Raw genomic sequence first — 12,179 nt, forward strand, 5'->3', positions numbered from 1 at the left:
ATCAGGACCACCCTCTGGGTCTCACGGCTCCATCCAGGCACACTGACCTGGCCAAGCACAGCATCTGTCCTCAACATCTGAACAGCAGTGGGTGACAGGAGTGCCACGCGCCTGGGCCCGCCCTCTGGGGCTGGGGGGAGGGGGCCACAGGGCAAAGGTCGGGGAGCGCCCCTACCGGAAGGACCACACAGCTGCCTGGTGTTCTAAATCAAGTCCACTTTATTGGAAACTTTTCACATGCCACGAATTTACATTAAAATATCCACTTAAAATGTAGTTTGAACACAAAATTCTGGAGCGGGCCTCACCAGGCAGACGAGGGAGCCCATCGTCCAGAGGCAGGTGACGCGTGTTCAGTCATTTAGCACCTGGTCACCGCATACTGTGAGACCCCCCTAAAAACATGCTGCGCCCAACTGCTCGGGCCGGAGCTGCCCTCGGACGGCAGTGCTCGGAGGGGTGCCCGGTGCAGGGCTGGAAACGCCCCCGAGAGCTGCAGGGCGAGTGCCATGTGCCGCCCAGGCCCTGTCAGGGTTCCACGGGAAGTCAGGCCCTGGCAGGTGTGGCGGAGCGGCCACTTCACTCTAGGCCCCGGCCTCAGCTCCGTGATGGACGTAGCCGACAAGCAGACCCCCCAATCCCCGAGGCTGGCTGGCCTGGAGCGGGGCGCAGCAGTGCCCTGGCCCCGGGACACTGGTGTGTGTGAAAGAGCCTTCAAGTCAGCTAGATGATGGTGGGGGGCTGTCGGACCTGCAGTTTCTACATTTCTGTGGGCATCCGTTCCTTATCCCCAGGGGACCTCAGACACTTCTCGTTAGAATCCCGCGCCCCCAGCACAGACGAGACCACTGACCGTTACGAGGGCTGAGCCCCTCCCGCACAACCCCAGCTGTGTCCTGTCAAAGGCGGAGGGGACTCGGGCGGAGGCGACTGGACCACGGGCGCTGGCATCCACGTCTCCCTCACCTCAGGTTTCACTGGAGCCCATGGCCACCGGCCACACTTCCCCATCCTCCTCATCCACTAAGGTCTCTTATCAGCCTCCCTTACAAGGCCTCAGCAGTCGTCCAGTCCTGAAGGAGCAGTGATGAGGGCGAGGAGCGGGAGGGTGTGCGGGGCCCACGGGGCAGGGCCCCTCCTGCAGGCGGGGGCCAGGGCCATGGGGTCCCCGCCTTCGTGGCTCAGACGCAGGGGGACCACTGGCACAGTCGAAGCTGGTGCACTGGTTTTAGACCCTTGTGGGCCAACAGAGACCCGGATCCCTCAGCTCCCGCAGCCTAGCTTTCCCAGCCCAGGCCTCTGCCAAGCTTCGTCCCCTGGGCCGAGCGGCCTGCAGCTCTGGGTCCCGGCACAGGGGGTGATTAAGGGAGCGTCGCCTCCACAGCGAGCCCTGCAGAGCTGCCCGAGGGGGCCGGCACGTCAGTCCCTACCCGAGCAGAGAGCGCATTCCTGCCAAAGGCCCTGGAGAAGGGACCCTCTGGCCTGTGTCTCCTCCGACCATTGGAAGGGCAGCTAACAGCCAAGGATAAAATCCAGCCCTCGTTGTATGAAAGAGCGACGCGTTCCCAGCCCAGCCTCCTTGGGCTTGGAGCTTGCAAATAAAAACGCTTGCACGTGAAAATGAGAAAAGCCACCTAGAGCAGAGAAGGGAGCCCGGGGCCGTGGCCTTCCTCAGGCTCAAGACATCTCCCCTGGGGAGCACCTTGGGACCCGGCCACCCAGGTTGCTTGGTGGTATGGCAACAAAGCCAGAGCCCCCGGGGCAGACCAGGCCACAGGGCCGGGGAGAAGTGAACCCCCGGGGGCTGGGACCCGGGTGGGAGGGCAGCCCTGGGAGGCCAGGGGGCTTCTCTTTAACAAAGGGACAAACGCCCGGACACTCTCCTTCCCCGTTCCCCCCGCCCCCAGGCTCTCTCACACACACCATGCACACATATGTGTATGCATGCACAAACAGACGCCTGATCAGACACACAGGGATGAGCACACAGACACACACACAAGTGCACACACACAGACAGACACACACACCCCATGCACATGCACACACACACGTGCACGGCAGAGACACACACACGCAGGCACGGTGCTGACCAGGCCCTCTCAGCAGCCAGCATATGGTCCGCCGCTTAAAAGCCCACTTCTGCCAATCGGGGACCATTAGGGTGGGTTCTTTTCCCAGCGTAAAATGCTGCAGAATATAAATTGCAATTAACACTGGTGCCAAAATAGCACTTAGCGAGAATAAGCACATTATTAACATCTGGTGAATCCTGTCTCGGGTGTGGAAGCAGCAGAAATTCTCGCTCTAAGTAAAAGGATGGTTGCAGGGGACGCTAAGAATACAAAGTCTGCTGCTGGGGGCTGCTTTCCAAGGCAGTTCGAGCTCCCCACCTCTTTTGAACAGCCCCTCCTGGCCCGGTGTGTTGGCAGAAATGATACTCTGGTTAAAACCGCTCACTCAGGGGCACAGGGCACCCCGTGAGGGCGTGAAGACACACCGCAGCCCGTGGATAAAGTCCCGGTGGGAAGGTCATTCTCTGGCCTGAGCCCAGAGGGCTCTGGATGAAAGGACAAGGGCACCAGAGCTACCCAGGGCCCCCGGGGTGGGCCGGCCGGGCTCGTGCGGGTCCTGGCATCGGCCAGGCCACCTGCCTCTCTCCTGGGCCGCGTCCCCCTGCCTGTCAGGCTGTGGCCAGCCACACCCTTGCTTTGACAACAAGGAGCAGTCCGTCCCCAGACCACCCTTGCCTGGCGGTCTCTAGGCGCCATCTGAAAGAAATGCACCGAAACGTGGGGGGGGGGGTGCTCCCATCGCCTCTCAGACCCTTGTCTACAGCCGTGTGGCCCTAATGGGGACCTTAGTCCCACCTCTCCGGGTCCAGGGCAGCCTGTCCCGTGGCCTGTGAGGCCAGGAAGAGACGGGCCCCAGGCTGTGGCCTCAGGCCGCTGGGCTTTCACGGGAGGCAGCCCGCAGACCAGCCACTCCAGCCAGGAGGCAAAGAGCCGCCAGCCTCAGTGCGGGGCAGGGGGCGGGCAGCTGTGCCGCAGAGACAACTGACCAGCCGCGGCAAGGAAAGCGGGGCGAGGGGAGGAGCGCTCAGGCCTGCTCCACCCACACACGCGGCGTCCGCTCAGTCAGGGGAGACGACGGCACAGCCAGAGCCGCAGACACATTGCATGTCCGTCTGGAAGATTCGGCCAGAGCCCCTGGAGGCCTCAGTTCCTGCAGCCACCGTCAGAAGGCCTCCCAGACCCCCTGGCCCAGTGGGGAGCGGGCTGCAGACCCGGCTGCCCTCGAGAACCAGGGAAGGGCAGGTGAGTGAAAGCCCAGGGACCAGGGATCCGGCCTCTCAATGGCAGGTAAACTGTAGGACATGCTACAAGGAATGGGGTGCCCGTCCCTGTGGAAAGAGAGCAGGAAGATGGCCGGGCTGGGGGCCATGGGACAGACGGCAGGCAGGATGGGCACCAGCAGGGTGAGCAGGGCCTGGTGGGCTCCGCACCCCCCGCCCAGAGGGAGAGGGAGTTTGCGGGAGACAGGCCCAGGGCCTGGGGAGGCAGCCTCTGTGGAGACTGAGGCGCCCTGGCTGGCAGTGGCCCCAAGGGTGCCCAGCATTCCCTGGAAGTCTCCAGGAGCATCACCGAGAGCGACCAGGTGGAGAGGCCCCAACGGTGGCCCCTCAGAAGCCCACCCGCTGACGGGATGACGGTGCTGGGGAGACCTCACGGTTAAGCAAGCAGAGACACCAGGGTGAGGCCCTGCACTCTGGGCCTTCCCCATTTTTGGAATAGCTGCGTGGAACTTTTTTAAAGTGCTAAATAAAGCTATCTTGAACAGGTAACCTGATCACGACTCTGGCCCTAAACATCCTTTCTGGGTTTTAATACTTCAAGTTTCTCTAATGAACCCAGGTATGTCTGTGCCTCCCCAGAAATCCAGATCTCCACTGTATGCGGCGACCGCCGTCCGCCACATGGCAGACCCTGCCCGGGCCCCCAGCAATCCTTGCCCCCAGTGGCCTGAACTTGTCTGACATCACCTGGCTGGAAACATACGGGAGACGTCATTAGGTTAAAACACGCCTTATTGGGAATGAGAGCCCCAAGTCTGCAGCCATAAGGCCTGCGAGCTCGTCGCTGCGTCACGTGCACAGCTGGCCCCGGGGTCGGGGGGGGGTTGGGCGGGGTGGGCACTCAGACGTGGTCATGGGCCTCGCTGTCACAGACGTCAGTGTGGACATCTCACAGGGCAGGCATGTCCACCCCCCTTCACAGTCACCCCCAGCACCGGGCCCCAGCACACCCCTGCACGGAGCCTGGTGGCAGGTGACCAGGAGCACAAGAGCAAAGGGACACTCGGGGGTTGAAGTGAGGGGGGCAGCAGTGGGCCCACGCTGGGCTCTGGGGACCTGGTCAGGGCTCCCAAGGAGTCAGGGCTCCAGAGATGGGTGTCTCAGTTCCCGAACAGCCACGGCCAGGCCCACAGGTCGCCCTGACCGCCAGCTTGCCCGCCTGGTCCTCTGCACACCATCTCAACCCAGAGTTCACCAAGCAACAAGTCCTCACACAGGAAAGCGGGAGGAGGCATCGCAAGGCCCCGGGGGACAGGCGGGTGTGCAAGACGGCCAGGGAGAGCGCCTTCCTTCCTCTTGTGACCCACCACAGGGTCCCCAGGGGCCGGGCAGGCGGCGAACAGCAGTGGTGGCCAAGGAGCGCAGTACGGGGCGGTCGTGCTTCCTCGGCCATGGAGACTCACGGAGGCGACGGGCGCGGCCAGGGCGGCTCGGCCAGCAGAAGCAGCTTCGCCCGGTGCTGGGCCGTGCCTGTCACCACCACAGGTTTGGCGGCTCCTCGGCCACTCTGCTTTTAAATAAGGTGATCTCGTCCAGGTGCACCATGGGGACGTCACGGATGACATCGGTCAGGCCCTCGTGGAGCAGAGGGAAGATGACGACATTCAGCGCGGGCCGCTCGGCCTGGAAACTGAAACAGAGGCAGCCGTCAGCAGAGCCCACGGAGGCGCGGAGGAGAGGCTGCCTGCAGGAGGCGGCCACGAGGTGCACCCGCACAGGCTCCAGGGCGCCTCCCCAGACCCGGGCTGGGCGCATTTCCCTGTGGCCTCTGCTGATGCCCAAATGAGCCCTGAGGGCCCTCACGCTGGGGCACAAGCAGGGGCCGGGGGAGTGGGTGGGGCAGAGGAACCTACAGGGGCTGCCGCACTTCCGTCCATGCCAGGCAGAGGGCTGGAGGCTGAGGGAGGCAGCCTGCTCCAGAGCAGGAGCACCCCGCTCAGGGAGGAGCCGAGAGGGCCTGTCGGAGCAGGTCGCTGCATTCCTGGGCAGCAGGGGGTCCCTGGAGGCAGGTGATGCCCAGGGAGCTGTGGATCTGGTGCCTGTGGCCGCCCCAGGCCCACAGCCAGGACGACAACCTCAGGGGGGAAGAGAAGGGACAGGCAACCAAACCCACATGCCCACAGGCCCCCCTCGGGGGGATAAACTCCCAAGTCAGGCGAGGCAGCGACCCCACCAGGAGGGCAAACCAGCGCTGATCCCCACCAGCCTTGGTGTGAACGGGTGACACGTGGCTGTCTGAACACCTCCCCCTCCCCACCCACAGGGGATGGGCTCCCCTCTGTGGGGAAGATAAGGAGGGAGAGTGTGTAATTTCCACGGAGCGCCCACCAGGGCTGGGGACTGCGCTAAGCGTCCAGACGTCACCTCACACTACGTCTCCCGGCCCCACGGCTGGCCCACATGGGGACCATCCCCCTGCCCACCTGGGGAAGCCAGGCTCGGGAAGGCGATGCCCTGGCCGTGGTCCCCCAGACGGTCAGGAGCAGAGTGGGGCCCCTCTCACCCTGTGTGACAGCCAAGAGACCACACCAAGTGCCAGCCCAGGAGCTAGAGGCAAAGGGGGTCACCGCGGTCCCCATGGAGGAGACAGAAGACGTCCAGACCCCAGAGCGACTCTGGTCACGGAAGAAACTGGCGTCCCGAGGGTGTCGAGGGTGAGAGGCAGGAAGATGCCCAGACGACCTGGAACCCAGGCTTTTGGCAAAACTCAAACGAGGCCCCCAGCCGTGTGCCCGTGAAAGGAACAAGGAAACTGCAGTCTGGCCTCTGTGAGCGGCCCCCGGCAGATGCAGTGCTGGATTTACGACACATGTAAAGTAAATGCCAGAAAGGCACTCGTAAAACTTGATGTTTTGGCAATAAAGATGCCAAGGACAGGCCTCCCGGTTCTGTGCGCCAGCCTCTGCTCGCGGGCGGCAGTGTCTGTGACCGTGAGCCTCACAGGCAAGTCCCTGCCTGCAAACCCGCTGGGCGACTGACTCAACTTGAAACAAAATATCCTCGGACGTGGGATGTGCGTGCAAAGGCTGGTCGCCCGCCTCCCTCCCTCCCTGAGGCCTGCGTCACCCCGGGCTCTTAACAAGCTGCTGTCAAGATGCTGAAGGCGGATTAATCTCTCCCCAAAAGCCAGGAATGCAGCGCGGGGCTCGTCTGCTCCCTCCACGCTGCCCTGGGCGGCTCTGGGCAGCTGCAGCTGTCCAGGTGGCTGGGAAGGCAGGGCACTCGGGAGACACACACAGCAGGTCCCCGGGCAGGGGTGGAGGTGGCACCAGCAGAGGTAAACCACACTTCCTTCGTAAGGCTTTCTCCCCAGTGCACACCTGGATTAACCGGGACTCGGATGGAGCTCCAGGAGCATACCCAGGTGTCTCTCTGTAAAGCCCTCCTGGTCCTCAAGGACCTGTGCACACTAGCTCGGCCGCAGCCTGCCATCCCCACCAGCTGGGACAGCCGCAGACGTCCCGTCCCGCAGTGAGGTGGGCCTCCCCGACAGCGAAGCCTGGAGTCAGGGACAAGAAAGCAGGAAGATGGCCAACACAGAGAAAGATAGCGTTCCCTTCCAACAGCAGGGCCGGGGCTCCCTCCGCGAGGGCAGGCACCACAGGCGGAGGCGCGCTCTGAGCGGGCAGGCCATGAACGGGTCGTGCGCTCTAGCACATTCCGCTGCATGACTTCCTTACGTGTTAGGATGTTCTTTTGTATGATTCCAATATGAGAGTTTGAGACTTAAGAAAACAGATGCAGTGAAACATAATAAAACCCATCCCAGTTACCCACGTTTGGAAGCCAGGCTGGGCTTGTGAGTGACAACAGGACAGGGAGCCCCTGGGACACTCCCCTGACCAGGGCTGGTCGGATCACGAATGTGAAGACCCGAGGCTGTGGCCTCTGGCCTGGGGTCACCCAGGGGACAGGCAGGCCCGCGAGGTCAGCAGGTTCCTCCAGGCTCCGAGTGCGGCGCCCTCCCCAGGCCCAGCTCTGCCCTCGTGGCGGCCTGCACCGTCCTGGGCAGCAACACTGGCACAGCCGGGCATTGGCCAGTGCCCAAGGTGGGGCCTGGGCGTCCAGGAGCTGTGCTCACGGGGCAGCCTCTCACCTGGGCGAGGGAGGCAGGCTCCACAGAGACCACGCGCCCAGGCCACGCAAGAGGCTGCGCGCTAATCCGACCTGCCCTGCAAGCTCGGTGGAGAGGCAGCAAGTGACAGCAAGGCGTGAGAGGAGACCCATGGGAAGCAGGTCACCCCGGGGTCACCGTGGATTGGGCAAACGCTGGCCCCTCCGCTGGCCCCTCCGGGAGGGTCTGAAGGCATTCACTGGAGCTTTCGAAGGAGAGTTTAAGAAAAGTTAACCCACACTTGCTCTCTGCCGTCTGCAACGGCTGGAAGGGACGGAGCATTTAAAACGGGGCCCTCAGCTTTCCGAAAAACACAGCCACCCAAATGCCTTCTCGGGGCGCTCCAGGAAGCAAAAAAGATTTTCTGTTTGTTTTAAAACCTTTGTTTTGTCTACAGAGAAAGCACAGAAGATGTGCACAGGAGGGTGCAGGCGGCCGTGGCGCCACACGCCAGCGGCTCCGACGCAGCCCGCCCTCAGCCCAGCCCCCGCCCGGCCCCAGCCCGGCCCTCGCCGGTGGCCCTGCTCCACGTTACCCTGTGTTCTGAACAAATTGGTTCCCGACGCGGCCTAGGTGACACATCGAAATAGGAATAATCTGAGTCAGGTTTGTCGTATTTCCTTCCAGTCTTGACATCTTTACGTTAAACAAAGATAGCACGTGATGGCAGAACGCACTCTGGCCTGATAGAAATAAAACGGCCAGCTCTGCCAGGGCCCTGGGACCACCTTTTCCTACGGCTGTCTCTCGAGCCAGCGGGGGCAACACGTCAACTTAGCCATTTCTAGGTGGGCACAAGTTAGGGACTTCTTTTTACTGTTATGTCAATAAACATATGGTATATTGCTTCCTCAGAATAAATCCCAGAAATAGGGTTATTGGGTCAAAAGCTATGAGCATTTTGTTTGTTTGTTTTTAAAGATTTTTTTTTTCCTTCTTCTCCCCAAAGCTCCCCGGTACATAGTTGTGTATTTCAGTTGTGGGTCCTTCTAGTTGTGGCATGTGGGACGCCGCCTCAGCATGGCCTGATGAGCAGTGCCATGTCCGCACCCAGGATCAGAACCGGCGAAACCTGGGCCGCTGGAGTGGAGCATGTGAACTTAACCACTCGGCCATGGGGCCAGCCCCAGTATGAACATTTTTATGCTTCAAAACACAAACCCATGGGGCTGGCCTGGTGCCACAGCAGTTAAGTTCGCACGTTCCACTTCAGTGGCCTGGGGTTTGCTGGTTTGGATCCTGGGTGCAGATCTACGCACTGCTTGGCACGCCATGCTGTGGCAGGTGTCCCACATATAAAGTAGAGGAAGGTGGACACGATGTTAGCTCAGGGCCAGTCTTCCTCAGCAAAAAGAGGAGGATTGGCAGCAGATGTTAGCTCGGGGATAATCTTCCTGAAAAAAAAAAAAGACAAGCCCACAACAGACTCAGACATCCCTTTAGAGCCACAGCGAGAAGCCAGCTGGCCCAGTGGTCCCAATGGGGCCAAGAAAACGCTGTTGCAGAGCGATCAAAAAGGAGGACAACTGGGGAAGGACGCCCGAATCTACTAAGGCCCCCTCAACTTTACAAACTCACTTTGCATTTGCCTGTGAGATGGGCAGAGAGAACTGGCCTGTCAGGAGGGCTGGGCTCCACGCTCTTTGCCAACACGAGCAGACAGGGCACCCACGGGCCTCAGGCCAGGCCACTGCACTGAGGACACAGAGGCTCCAGAAAGGTGCATCCCGCACCGTCACCATGCTGGAACCAGCTCTGAGCCCAACCCCTCCGAGCGAGCGAGGGTGGGACCCTGGGGACCCCAAGGCCTCTGCACCCAGCCCTGCAGGTGCCACAGAGCTGGAAGGGCTCCTGGAGGGGCTGGCCTGCAAGCGGCCTGGAAGCAGAATGGGCTCAATCATCTAAGAAACACCTGCTGGGGTTGTTTCTCTGAGAAACTGAAAAAAGAACTAAAGATGACAGCCTCTTCCCCCAAAATAAGGTCTTATAGAAAAGCCAAAGTAATAAGATATTTTATAAAAGCCACCCGAACTGTGACAATCATCTTCAAGAAGCGCAAAGGTGGACGGCGCCAAGAAGAAAATGCCAGCCTGGAGCTGCCGAGGGGACACCCATGCAAGGCTCACAGAACTCAGACCCCTGGAGCAGCGGGCCGAGGGCCGTGTGCCAGGCGCGCCCTCCGAGCTCCCCGCTAAACCCGCCCAGACCCACAGCTGCCTGGAACCTGCCGGGACCCCTGCTTCGGCCCCACAGTCCTCCCCTCATGGCCAGGAAGGACAGTGAGGGCTGCTTCCGTCCTCGTGCGGAGCAAAGAGGTGGGAAAGACGCCTGGGGTTTGAAACACTCTGCGTTGGCTGCTGTTGTCCCGCTGTGGCGTGCCCAGGTCCCACACATAGAGGGACAAGATTGTAAGTCCTGGGCCCTGGACGACTGGAGCCGGGTCACACGAGTGCAAGGCTCTGGGACCAGAGAGGCCTGAATGAGAGGGAGGCCGGGGCCACCTCGCCTTCAGAACAAACTAGAATGCAGAGGAATCAGTTTGTGGCATCCCTGGGGCTCCCTTCCCTTCCCCCTCCCCCAAAAGATACCCCACTGCCTCTCCCGGGGCAGAACAATATAGATTTCTGTACCTCTCCAGAAATACTTTGTGCAGACGCAAGCAAGAAGATCTAGCATGCTCTACTTTTGTTTTCAACACACTTTGCTTTTTTGCACTGAAAGGTCTTCCCTACACAGAAATGGAGCGCTTCCTCATTCCTTCAGCAGCCCACGCCATCCCACTGACTGGGGCATCAGCATTCACTCTCCAGTCTCCTGCTCAGCGACCTCTGGGCTGTTTACAATCTTTGCTAAAACGAACAGCGCCGCCATGAAGAACTGTGGAAACCACGTGGACAAGCCCGTCTGCAGAACCAAATCCTAGAGGCGGGAGGTTTGTGGGTCAAGGGTGTGAGTTCCGATCGGCTGCCAGCTGAGTCTCCACAGAGGTGGCCCTCCTGCCATGGGCGACGGGGCCTGTCCCCTCCTTCCACTCACATGGAGTGGTCTTCATCTGTGGGGACGGAAAATGCCGTGTGCTCCTGCGGCCACCATTAATTTTATACTGAAGCGCGATGTACACGCGGAAACGTGTGGCCCGGAGCACCCCCGTGAGCCCAGCGCCCACACCAAGTCAGACGCTGGCCACATCCCAGGGGCCCCACCAAGACTTTCCCCAGGGGCAGTCACCACCTTGACTTCTACCAGAGCGGACCAGCACCTGCTCCTGAACTTTCTAGAAACAGAACTGTTCTCAGTGTAAAGAGTTTAATCTATGTTTTTCTTAGGGGTGAGGTTGAGCGTTTCTCATAGGGTTAAGAGTCATCTGTAGCCCTCGGCCCCTCCATCTCGTCCTCACTAGTGTGCAGGAAGCTCACAGAATCACACCTTTGCCTGTGACACGACTCACAGATCATTTTTCCTGCTTTGTCATTTTTTACAAATGACTTAAAAATGTTCAAAGATATTCAACTTCACATATAAATTAGAAACAATCGACAGATGAATGGGCAAACACAATGTGGTCCATCTACAATGGAATATTACTTGGCCGTAAAAAGGAAGGAAATTCTGACACATGCTCCAACATGGGTGAACCTTCGGACATTATGCTGAGTGAAACAAGGCAGTGAGAAAAGGACAAATACTGTCTGATTCTGCTTATATTAGGCCCCCAGAGGAGTCAAGTTTATGGAGACAGAAAGCAGAGTGGTTAGCAGGAGGGGGCGTGGAGGTGTTGTGTCTATTTGGGACGATGAGAAGGTTTGCTACACACTATGGTAACGGGTACAAGATTTCGTGCCACTGAATTGTACACTTACAAATGGTTAAAATGATAATTATTATGTTATAGATATTTTACCATGATAAAAGTGAAAAAAAAAAGAAAGAAAAAGGGGAAGAGCAGAACCAGCCAGCAGAGAACTGGGGGGAGGACCCCTGATGCTCAGCACTGACCCTGGGGACCAGCACCGCCCGACGGTCTCGTCTCCTCACCCCCCAGGGCTCCTGTCACCGGCTGTGGGCTCATCACCAGCCTGCAGCTCCTCCTGCAGCAGGCGCCTGACTGCAGACAGCAGCCCTTGGGCCCAGCCCAGACTTGCCACTCAGCCAGTCACCGTGCGACGCTCCCCCAGAGGCCGCACCTGGAAAACGGGGGCTCCAGTGACACCGGGAGGATTCCCGGGCCACCAATCTGCTCTTCTACACCCAGACAGCCAAGAAAGAGCCCCCGGCGGCAGGAGGAGCCTCCTGCCCTTGGAGGGTCCTGGAGACCTTGCCCCTCTGCCACTCGCTGACCAGGAGCCGGGGGCCACGGTCAGGCCTGACGGTCCTCCCTGCCCCCACCTGCCACCTCTGCTAGTCGCTGCAGCGGGGCCCAGGAAGCCCGGCCCGAGGCCTGCCCGCCCCCAGATCCAGCCCCTTGGGCGTCCCCACAGATGGAGCCAGAACCCGCCAGCCACCAGGCTCTGCGTGAAGGCCAAGGCCTCCCTGAGCTGAACCTGCAGAAGCCGCGCCCTGCTGGCCAGGTTTTCCGTGACACAGGCGTATCGGCACTCCGGGGAGGAACGACAGACTGATGCCGAGACCTGCCAGGAAGGGCAGCAGGCCTGGCGACGCGATAGCCTTCGGCTGCCTCCTCTAACAGCAACGAAGGCTACAAAACAGCAC

The 12,179-nt window shown here is 60.3% G+C and overlaps 1 protein-coding gene across 1 annotated transcript in view; it reads right to left on the reverse strand.

The window, feature by feature from the left end:
- Positions 1-201: 201 nt before the first annotated feature.
- Positions 202-12,179, reverse strand: part of FBXL18 (F-box and leucine rich repeat protein 18) — a 42,509-nt gene continuing 30,531 nt past the window's right edge. The window contains exon 5 of the mRNA XM_044746639.2: positions 202-4,985. Within this exon, the coding sequence (XP_044602574.1) occupies positions 4,829-4,985 (157 nt within the window). The 3' untranslated portion in view covers positions 202-4,828. The remainder of the gene's footprint in view (positions 4,986-12,179) is intronic.

The sequence above is a fragment of the Equus asinus genome, chromosome 14 (assembly GCF_041296235.1).
Source record: "Equus asinus isolate D_3611 breed Donkey chromosome 14, EquAss-T2T_v2, whole genome shotgun sequence".
Taxonomy (NCBI): domain Eukaryota; kingdom Metazoa; phylum Chordata; class Mammalia; order Perissodactyla; family Equidae; genus Equus; species Equus asinus.